We start from the raw sequence: 11,721 nt of genomic DNA on the forward strand, positions 1-11,721 counted from the left end.
CCCCCTTTCCCCTATCCCATCTCCCCCCTTTCCCTCGTCGCGATATAACCTTCGTGGTTGAAAACGACGTTAAACACCAAATAAAGTAAAGTAAAGTAAAGTACATTTTCCCTAGCCCATATGGCTTTGCTTGCAAAGTACACCAACTTTTTGAAAAATACACTCAACTTTTTGGGAAAGTACTCTTGCCTTGGGTTTAGGGTAAACAGGTCTGTGAGGATGATTGGTGTGTGTGTGTTTGAGGTGAGGATGATTGGTCTGTGTGTTTGAGGTGAGGATGATTGGTGTGTGTGTGTGTGTGTGTTTGAGGTGAGGATGATTGGTGTGTGTGTGTTTGAGGTGAGGATGATTGGTCTATGTCTTTGAGGTGAGGATGATTGGTGTGTGTGTGTGTGTGTGTGTTTGAGGTGAGGATGATTGGTGTGTATGAGGTGAGGATGATTGGTGTGTGTGTGTGTGTGTTTGAGGTGAGGATGATTGGTGTGTGTGTGTGTTTGAGGTGAGGATGATTGGTGTGTGTTTGAGGTGAGGATGATTGGTGTGTGTGTGTGTTTGAGGTGAGGATGAATGGTGTGTGCGTTTTTTAGGTGAGGATGATTGGTGTGTGTGTGTGTTTGAGGTGAGGATGAATGGTGTGTGTGTGTGTGTTTGAGGTGAGGATGAATGGTGTGTGTGTGTTTGAGGTGAGGATGAATGGTGTGTGTGTATTTGCCTGTGCACAATAATTGTGCACATGTTCTGTCTCGTTAGAACACTTAAGCTTTTCTTTCTAGCTTTTTTGATATCTATTTAACAGATCCTTCCTTCCTTCCCGCATTCCTTCCTATGACCCTTCTTCTTTCCTTGCTGCTGTCATTGCATAACTTATTTTTTTAATGATAGTTTAGTCAGTGTTGTTCCTAGTCTCAGAAGACGAAAAGTCAGACCTGGATTGAGAATATACCTAGGTCCAAATGTCCTGGCTTTGTCCACTTGGAAGGAAGATAAATGGCCAGAAGACCTCCTACATGTCCTACTATCGGACTGTCAAACGGCCAGGGGTCAGAATCAAGGGAGGGAGTCTTAATTGGGGGGGGGGGGGGGGGTTGGTGTCTGAAAAGGGGGCTTCGGTTGTATGCATCAAAGACAGAAGCCAGGGAACAAGACTATTTACTGCTTGCTACAGTGGTACCTGTAATGTGAGGACACTTGCCAATGAGGGAACACCTGCAAATGAAGACCACCTGCTGTCCCTTTGTGTATGATCTTGACCAAAACATACCTGCTGTGAAAAGTCACCTGCAATTTAGGGGCACTTTTGGCTGGTCCCAAGACTGAAGAATGTCCTTTTATTGTAGGTACCACTCAACTTCAAAATACTATTATTCTCCATTGCACCTGCAGGTTTGCATCTGTTGGTGAGCACAAACCAGAATTGTCTTTTGATAAATTTGTCTCTTTTCACTGACAAACTTGTTTTTAGTACAGTAATTGTCTAATAATAAACAATCAGTGCTCCTTACAAGAATGATATGCATGAAAAGAAGGTCATGGGAAATGTTTGTGTTTCAGTATACGAACATTCAACACATACTTCCAGCCTTGGCTTCTGGATGAGGAAAAGGGAGAGACACAAGAAGAATTCCCATGGAAATCCACACAGGCTGAAGTTGACCTTCTCAGTGACAAGGTACCCCCAACAGTTCTTGTCATTAGGAGCATGTGTAGAAGAGAAAAAGAGTATGAGACGCATGAAAAAAAAAGTTTGATGTGGAAAAAAAGCAACTACTTGCTTAACTGCTTTCTGATCCTGGCAGGTACTGACTGTGACATGTTCTTCAATGTGTCATGGCTATTTCAGCAGCTGGTTACTTGCAACATCAAGGAAATTTGAGGACATTCCACAGGGACACATTTATCAATTCTTCTTCTGTAGATTTTAACTTGCTTTTTGTGTGTGTTTCAGACCAAGAGACATATCAGACTGCGAGAATTGTTGATTGAGAGGTCATCTCAGGCGGCACTCATTGTCATGTAAGTATTTCTGATGTTGATGTTATGACTCCCGCATTTTGCACAGTGGCCTACAAATTGTGACATGCTCATAGGCAGTGACAATGGCAGAGTTATTTCTGCTATCAGCAAAAGACTCGTTTTCATTTGATTCAGTTTTTCAATTTGTAACCAAGTTTTATATTAAACAGTGGTCTTTCTTAAGTAACGTTCTCTCAAAGACAGTATTTGGTTGCTACATATTTATGCCGATATGACACAGCCTGCTAGACAGGAATTGTTTTAGTGCCGTTCAGGGAAGTCAGCACATTACTTACATATGGAGTTTTTGGGACTGCCAGCTAGGTGATAAAAAATAGGCAGAGATAGACAGCACCCGTCTAGTTACTTCAATTTTACGATCTAAATCAACTGGGAACCTAGGCAAAAAATGTTTTTGCATCTGGTGGATGTTTTTGGTTGCCCGTTCATGATGGTAACAAAGAGTGTTAGTGTTAGTTTCATAAACAGTAAATGGCTTCCTTTTTAGCTTTCTTTCTCTTATGGCCCTTCGTGGTCGGCTGGGTCAAGCAAACAAACAAACAAACAAAGCTTTCTTTCTCTCTTTCCTCATATGTCTGTCTGTCTCTCTATCCTCCCTCATTCGACTGGTGATTAAAGTGAGTGATTATGCTGTGTTTTCAGGACGCTACCGATGCCTCGCAAAGGCACCTGTTCAGCAGGCCTGTACATGTCGTGGGTCGACACGCTGACCAGAGACATGCCCCCGTTCTTACTGCTGAGAGGCAACCAACAAAGCGTCCTCACCTTCTACTCATAACCGGCAACACCCATTCCTGGCTGGTGACGAGACATTTCATCCCTAGCAACCTGTGATGTTAGGGCTACTTAACCATGCTGTAACAAACTCTACATGTCTTCTTTGCTTTTTATTCAAGACAAAAATTTGCATTGATCTTCTCAGAGAGGTTTTTTTTATGTTTTGTTTTAGTTCATGTTTGGTTGTTTGCTAGTTTCTTGGTTGTTTCTTGCTGATTTTTAACTTTAGGTTGTTTGAGGGCCAAGCTGTTTTTGCATCAGTGTGAAGATAATTTCAAGTGTTCTGATGTATACATGTCTCATGTTCTGTACAGAGAGTTTGGTTGTGGTGATGCCTGTAGCAAATAATAAATTAAATGAGAAAAAAATAATTCAATGATGATTCAAATACAATGGACAGAAAAGAACAAATGTTTTTTCTCTTTGAAATTGCATTTTGATAAAGTTTGTGTGTGCTTGCCTTTAAAAGGTACATTGATCGGTTAGTCATGTTGTGTATTTATTAATGTATTGCTAATTAGCATGAAGCATGACATTAATTATATCAGAGGCCCTATGTTGATGTTTTGAACAATCTCTTTGGTATAAAAGAATCTCAGATCATTTACACATTCGAACACAACAGCAATTTCTCTCTTGGGTACAAATCTCAATAAACAGCATTCAATGCTGAATTATGTACACATTTTAATTTTGTTGCATTTATTGTCATTTTGTTTGCCCGAATGCTTTTTAATTATTATTCAATTGTCAGCTATCCTTTTGTCTATTATCTCAACTAACCTTTGTTTACCATTTTATACTTCTTCAGTCTTTGTAAAATATAACACTTTCTTTGGTAGGTGCTTCTTACTTTTTCATATTTCTTTCTTTTGTGTTTGTACTGTATGGAGGATGAGTTTCTTCTACGAGTACATGCCGGTTTTTTTAATTGTGTTTTTTCTTCTTATTTTGCAGTTGTATTTTGTTATGCTAATTCATTTTCTCAGCTTGAATAAATGCTATCTGTAGTTTTTGAAGTTTTCATTTTTCTTTTGATTTGTTTAAATTCTTTAAATCAGACCTACGTTTGCTTTGTGTTTACTTTAAAAGTACAGCCATGCCGTCTTCTGTGGCTAACACTAAGAATTCTCGTTGATGGAGAACATATTCCATTGTTTTCTGTTAGTGCTATTTTTGATAATGCACATTCATTCTTTTTGGAACATGTAGAATCTCAGGTGAAGGTATGATTCACATTGTGACATTATTCTGTATCTACACGACCATGACGTTGTTAACCATATCACCAAACCGCCCATGTTAGTTTTGGTTTCATGTTATAATGTACATCTGATGAGTCGATGTTTCTGCGATAGAGACATGTTATTGAATTGAAATAGTCCACTGTTGATGCGACTGTATTAGCAAGGCATTTTTGTGACGTTCACCTTATTATAGTCTGACAGTTGTCTTAGTAGTGCCACAGAAGGATGAGACAGCTCAGTTAACTTAGACAGAGGTAACTTATTGCAGGTTAATGTCTTTTTGTTACTTTCCGTTTTATTTAGCGATTACACTAGTTTCTAATTACGAGCTACATCCGTACATGTAATATTAAAAAATAAATCACGTGACTGGTTGTTTCTTTCGGCAGAGTTCAGATTTAGATTGTTATCCATGATACTTGTCTTTCCCAGTCAGAATAATTTGGAAGAGAATAATTTTCATTATTATAAGTACATGTACATGTAACTAAACTTTATGAGGGCATATTTCTGGATAAGTAGAATTTTCAAATGGAGAAAATAAACTTTGTGTTCAATAATGAGAACTTACTTATATGTACTTGAATTATTTTTGAACACGGAGGGATAGGTTGTGTCTTTGTCCTGCCTTCGGAGATGAAAAATGTTTGTTGTTTTAAATCAAAGTAACAATACTGGTGAATCCTCTAGCCTTACAGAGTGCAGATACTGCCTACAGTAATTCTAACTGACAATCAGAATTGCCTTGTGGAACTAGACTATCCTGGATTTGTGAAGTGGAGAAACGTTGCCTTGAATTGTGGTTGTTGTAGACTCATTAGATGTCTGCCAGTTCCCATACTGAATAGAACTTGCCTTGTCTACCTAGTGCTTTCATTCACCTTGTCCCTGTTTGGCCGTCATTTGCACAGGCACGTGACATAGCTTGTAGGCCTGTGTCAGCACACAAAAAACGAAAACAAAAAACTGCAGCGCTAGGCGTACTAGTGATGTCATGTGCCTGTTGTCATTCCTAGAAAATGGCTGTATTTATAGCACATGTTGGGTATGTTGAAACCTGGTTGGAATTTGTTGTGTGCTTGGGTAAGTTATGAGCTAGTTCACTTCTAGCACATGTAAGAAGCTAGGTTGAAACCTTCGGATGTTTTCTTTGCTATGTTAAGCTAACAACTGTGACCCACTGTTCCAGTCAGAATCCTTATTTGTCTTTCGTCAAGTAGTTTTCATGCAGATGTTTTATCTGCAATTTTTGAAAGTCTGAATAATTTCAGTCTAATGCAAAATTTGTTTGAAAATTGTTGCCATGTGAATTGACTAATTTCAACATCTCCTCAGCTTCCTGCTATTGAAGGGGTAGCACAGCAATCCAAAAAAGTCAACTGAAAGCGATATCAAAACATTTTGTCAATCTGGAACTAAAAGATCAACACTGGAAACTTGATACCAACCAAAAAAAGAAAAAAAAAGTGTGCAAAACATTCATGTAAACAGTACTGAACGAATCCAGCTTCTGGCTCCAGATGCTATTGGAAACCCATGCCTGCCTGCATTAGAGTTGAAGCTAGTTCATTGCCTATCATTCTTCTAGACAGAAAAGTCGTACACTGGATAATTTTATGGCACATTGATTGCATGAAAACTTGTCCTTTATATGTGTAGAAAGTCTATATTTTGATGCTGCTTTAATGGTATTACATTGTATGTCTACATGCACATGATGACGTTGATAACCAGTTGTATAAATTGCAGGTTGTTTTTATTTCAATTATGACAGTATAGCAAGCTTGACATCTCCGATAGTTATGTCTGATGAAAATTGGTGTGTTATTAAATTGCATTCCCAGTTTTGTGGTTGAATGGCACACTTGGTGTAACTGAAGGACGTTTGCAATGTTCTACACTTACACTTTTGACAGACATGTTTATTGTGTGTGTGTGTTCACTTGATGCCATTTTTGCATTTCTTTATTTCACATATTTTTCATTTATATCACTGCCATTGTCAGCTTTTTGAACAAAAGAACAAGGGAATGCGAAGTAATGATGATATAGTAAGCACATATGTGCAGAAGATGGGAAGATGTCCAGTGTATTGTATACAACTAAACCCACTCATGAATAAGTTCTGTTCTCCACAACAAGATGTGTATGAACAAACTTAACGCAAACTGGTCCTGGAATACTTAGAGAAAATGTAGTGTGATCCCTATACTGTATTTTTAAATTATTTTTTGTTAACACAAGGATGGCATTTACAGTAAACTTGATTTAGGATTTGATATTACCTGTGCATGTGCAATCCAGAGAGCAAACTTATTTTTATCTGACAACAAATAATCAACATAGTTTTGGGAAAATATCCAGGAGGTGGAACAAACAGATCATAATCTTTGGACTTTGATTCAGAAGCGTTGGCAAGACGTAAGACTTCATTACACAAGCTTCATTCATGGTTGATTCAGATAGATCCTTATCATTTGCAGGAAGTATGTGCATGTAGTTACATTTATTCCCATTTCAGCGCTTTCTGTGCTTTGGATATTTTCTGCTTTTTTTGTGTGCTTTAGTTGTTTGTTTTGTGCTTCAACTGTTAAAAAAAGCTCTGAACTTTATGTGTGCATGCTTGCTTATTGAATTTAAGTTCTTACCATTTAGAGATTTCCTCGGTTTTCCTTGTCTTTTTTTTTTACTGTTCTTCAGTCAGTCTTGCATATGAACTGCGGTAATTCAAGTATTCTCCGGCTAAAATATAGTTTGAGTAGTAATTCTTATTGTGACAGCTAATCTCTTAATGGAGAGGACCTATAACACTCACATGCACATTATCTGTACTCTCCACAGAAATATAGCCAAATCTCTTGATGGAGCTACTCACTTTTAGTTTTATCATATGAATATCTTGTATTAATATAGATATTGTGCTTATAGTCCCATACCCAGTTTATTTTTGGTAATACTCTTTCCAGCCTTCCCTGCAGTATTTGCTTCGTGCTTTGAATTAGCATCTTTTGCTTAATACTTTGTGTCCTTGCTTTACTCGCGATATTTTGCGTTGGTGGGTTTGCCATATTGTAATGCTTCTGTATATTTTCTCTTCAGTTTTTGCTCTTTTTGTACCAATTCAAATGAGATTGAACTGTAACTTCACCAAAACTGAGTTTGCTTTTTTTCTTGTGATTTGTATTGATTTATTGAGTGCTTCCATATGAATATTTCCTGAGTTTGTGTCTGATTTTTTCAAGTGCTTCCATGTGGTGCTTCAGAGAGTGTGCTGGTCTGCTTCAGTCTTTTAAATGTGTGGTTTTGGTTGTTTGCATTTTTATTTGGGAAGAAAAAAAGTAGATTTTTCACTCATGCCCTATTATTTGCAATCTGGTAAGAGGGTTTTTTAAGTATGTTTGCACCTGTCCCTCAATGCAAGTTGTCAGGTAAAATACATTCAGATAAAACACAGAATAGTGCAGTGAAAATGCACAAACGTTATCAACACGCTGATACCTGGTTTTCTTCCATATGTACATTAAAGCAAAAATTACTTAATATTTTGTCATGTTGATGAAGAGTGAAACGCTAATGAACTGACAATCGGGTTAGGGGTAAGAATTTACCCGATGCTCCCCAGCATGTCGTAAGAGGCGACTAACGGATTCTGTTTCTCCTTTTACCCTTGTTAAGTGTTCCTTGTATAGAATATAGTCAATTTTTGGAAAGATTTTAGTCAAGCATTATGTAAGAAATGTTAAGTCCTTCGTACTGGAAAATTGCATTCTCCCAGTAAGGTACTAGGTTGCAAGCCCCTGGAGCAAATTTTTGATTAGTGCTTTTGTGAACAAGAAACAATTGACAAGTGGCTCTATCCCATCTCCCCCCTTTCCCCTTCGCGATATAACCTTCGTGGTTGAAAACGACGTTAAACACCAAATAAAGAAAGAAAGAAAATACAATGTTTCAAGCGCCTAACATTCTTACAAAAACTATTTTAAAAAGTCACAAATAAACACAGTTATGTACACGATGCACATTCAAATATATCAATGCTATTAAAATGCAATAACAAAAATCATTGTACATACAGAACACTCGCATAAAACATGAACGCACGCATGCCAGAGCAAATATATAAACATTATATGTTATTTGTCTTTTTGACCATAACATGACGTTACACAGATAAAGACAGTCAGTGTTCCTCCAAAACCCGTCAGCTGTCGAGGTGAACAATGACTGTCAAGGTCGGTATAAAATGTCATATTTTGGTCAAAAATACAAATAACAGTTATGTATCGATCTAATTTAGCTGCAATTCAGATTATTGTTAACGATTAAACGCACGCAAACATGTACTCTTTAGTAGTTTTGGCTAGCCTCCTTAATATGAGTTTTAGTCGGACTCAAGACTTCGCATGACTAAAAGCAAGGAAATCCAATGTTCAATTGATACATATTTCAATATACATTGTACAACTATTTGAAGTATATAAAGCAGGGGGGGGGGGGGGGGGGGGGGAGTAGTTTTCTTAGGCGCAGTGAAGACTGAAAAGATGAGTTTTTAACTGTTTTGTGAAAGAATTAAGTCAAAGAGGGACCGTGTCGGATGTGATTGGGCAGGGAATTCCAGTTTCCAGCAGCAAAAAGTATAAAAGAGCGACGGCCCTTGGTTTTACATTTGTGTTTGGGGATAGTGAGAGTTAGTGGATCGTTGGAGAAACATAATTAAAGGCTCAGCGTGTTTGTACAACTGAAGACGGTCTGAAAGATAGGATGGTTTCCAAAATTTGATAGCAGTACTGTCTTGATATTGTTAACTCCGAGCATGAAATAAATATGTTTTATGAATCTGTCTTGGTATTTATAATTGGGTTCAGGTTTGGATTTTTGTTGTCCCACTTGTACTGGACGCCAGTTCTTTTGACATTTGTTATCATTTTAATTTAATTTTATTGCATTTATAGTTGCATGTCAACCCTGATACTGTAAGACGTGTGTTGAAGTTTTGTTTTCTAGTCCCAGACTGGTAATACTTTATGCAACAATACTCCAGAGCTACAACGGTTTGGAGTGCAATAAACATTATGTAAGATACCTTGCACATAACTTTTGTACAGCCAGAATGGGTTAGCAGAAATCTTTTTTACTTGTGTGAATAAATCAGAAACCATCATTACGTCTTTTAATCTGGCATGACATGCTTGCATTAGAATAGGAGAATGGGTTTGCATTCCTTTGATATATTTTAAGTGTGTTTGTAGGTTTCTGTGTGTCTTGGACTGGTAAATTTCAGTGCTAAAACTGTGTACACTGTTGTTTTTTCAATTAATATTCGTGGATGCTTGTGTCTTTATGAGTTTTTTCTTCTCATGACAAGTTCAAAACCGTTCTGCTGAAATCAGTGGTGTTAATCGATAATAATGTGTTGATAACGAAAAACCAGTTTCCTTGAAAAACAGGACTCTTTCTCCTTTTTCTTTTGTTTTCCTTTTTCTGTCTCCCTCTCCCCCTTCTTTTCATCTGTCTTCTTTGCGCGCGGGAAGATCAAAAGTTTATTTGACATTCTTCAAATCATAAGATGATGGTCTGCTACTTAAACATCTGTAATTTTTCTTCTTTCCCCCTGGTTTACTGGTTTGTTTAAATGTTGTTTTATGTACATACAGCTTGTTTAAGCATCTTTATGAAACCTGTAAATATGTTAAGGATTAAACCTGTTGCAGTTTCAAAGCATGCAAATGCAGTGTACGGGTACATATGAACCTCGACGACCACCTCTTGTTAACGACCACCTGCCCATTACAACCACCTGACAGGATGCCCTTCAAGGGTTTTTCTCATTAATTCACCTTTCCATAGCGACTACCTGTCTGTAATGACCACTTATGATCAGTCCCTTAATCAGGCATGGGAATTGTCCGCCGAACGGCGGATTTCTGCCAAATTTTTTTTTTGTTCTACCAAAAAAGCAAAAGTGTTCGCCGAAAAAATAAAGGGGGGAGGCACACAAAAAAAGCACCGATTACTTTTGCCTTTGCGCAAAAGCCCACGAAAACTGTCCGTACTTTGTTCACGCACTGCTACCGCCCGCCTCAGTTACTTGAACTTTTATGTTTAAAAGTAAACCAGATTGCACAGATTGTGTTACAAGTTACATTTTCCTGTTTGTCTCAACAGATCAATTTTTTAACAAATTTAAACCATATAACACATGTATATATTTTTTTCTTCAAAAAAGCAAAAATTGGTACTAAAAACTCTGATTCTAAAAACAGAATTTAATGGCAAACTTGGAGCTCAAATGAACCAGATTGCACCATCTGGGTTCTTTGGAGAATTTTTTTTCCGGGGGGGCATGCCCCCGGACCCCCCTAGTAAGGCTAGGCGCTTCGCGCCGTCGACTTGACGCTTCCCGTCTTCAGTTAAAAAGTTTCAGCCTTTTTTACAATTTTCAATTCCCATGCCTGCTTAATTCACCTTTCCATTGTGTCCACCTGTCTGTAATGACCACTTACGGTCAGTCCCTTAGGGTGTTCATTATGGACGGGTTGGATTGTAATTGTGACTGACAGTTTTAACAATACATGAAATGGCTTGCACTGTAGTACTGAAATCTGCACTTGACTTGTCTCTTTTCTTGCCGCTGTCACATTTTCCTTTTCCATTTTATTGTTCAGATCTTGCCTGACTTTATTCTGATAATGATCTTATTTGCTTTTTACTTTTTCATATACACATTGACTAATCACAAGTTGGCATCAGTATTTTCCGCAGCCAAAATAGGGTATGTTGCACTGCTTGGCAGTAATTAGTTGAAATTTTATATAAAAACTAAGGTTAAGAATATACTGTACATGTATATTTTTTTTAAATGTCATGTTTACAGAGAGATGTGTACCTTTGTTCCAAACCTTGCATATCACTTATTTATGAATATATCCATGAATATATCCATGGACGGGGTTTATCTGTGTGACTTATTGAACTGAACTGTTCTTCTAAATTGTTAAATACATTTATTTTTTTTTTTTAGCTCTCTCACCAGTGAATAAGAGTAGGGATAATTAATGGTAGGGGTTTTAGGATGGATCTTTTAAAGTGACCGACCTTCGCATGTTAATGATCTGATGTAAACCAGGACAGTTCTGTCCAGGCTTTTATATGGGAAACTTGGAGCGTCCTGCATTGACACACAAATCTGCAGCCTGCCTGCTTCCTGTGCAGGATGGAAATGTTTTCCTGAATTAACTTTATCACTGACAGCAATGCCAGTCTCTCACATTTATACACCAAAATATTCATTCTGCGCAAGCAGCAGCCAGGCTGTGGATTTGTGATTTGCATTCAAGTGGAAAGATGCACTTATCGCAGGTAACAGCTTGGGCAAATCTGTGATGATTTAGAAGATGGTTTACATGGGTGGGATTCTTCCGGTATATGCCGTAAATCCAGATCTGCAATGTCTGTGGTGACAGTTTTTTTTGTTCTTAACCCTTAGGCTGGTTGTCGCGGCATATGTCGCGCTACTTTACGTATACTGTCATTTGGTTGTCACGACATACGTCGCGATACTGGCTCAGTTTGTTTGGTCGGTTGCGATTACCTCCCATGGATGCGAAAACCTATATGACCGTTTATCTTTATTTTTCTCTGTTAATTCACCAGTGGAAATGTA

General features: G+C 37.8%; 1 protein-coding gene across 1 annotated transcript in view; it reads left to right on the forward strand.

Annotated features, from left to right (window-relative positions):
* LOC138979069 (solute carrier family 12 member 3-like) overlaps nt 1-7,598 on the forward strand; it is a 57,974-nt gene extending 50,376 nt beyond the window's left edge. Inside the window, exons 20-22 of the mRNA XM_070351884.1 lie at nt 1,552-1,669; nt 1,946-2,013; nt 2,677-7,598. Of these exons, the coding sequence (XP_070207985.1) occupies nt 1,552-1,669; nt 1,946-2,013; nt 2,677-2,812 (322 nt within the window). The 3' untranslated portion in view covers nt 2,813-7,598. The remainder of the gene's footprint in view (nt 1-1,551; nt 1,670-1,945; nt 2,014-2,676) is intronic.
* The last annotated feature ends 4,123 nt before the right edge of the window (nt 7,599-11,721 follow it).

The sequence above is a fragment of the Littorina saxatilis genome, linkage group LG1 (genome assembly GCF_037325665.1).
Source record: "Littorina saxatilis isolate snail1 linkage group LG1, US_GU_Lsax_2.0, whole genome shotgun sequence".
In the NCBI taxonomy this organism is placed as follows: domain Eukaryota; kingdom Metazoa; phylum Mollusca; class Gastropoda; order Littorinimorpha; family Littorinidae; genus Littorina; species Littorina saxatilis.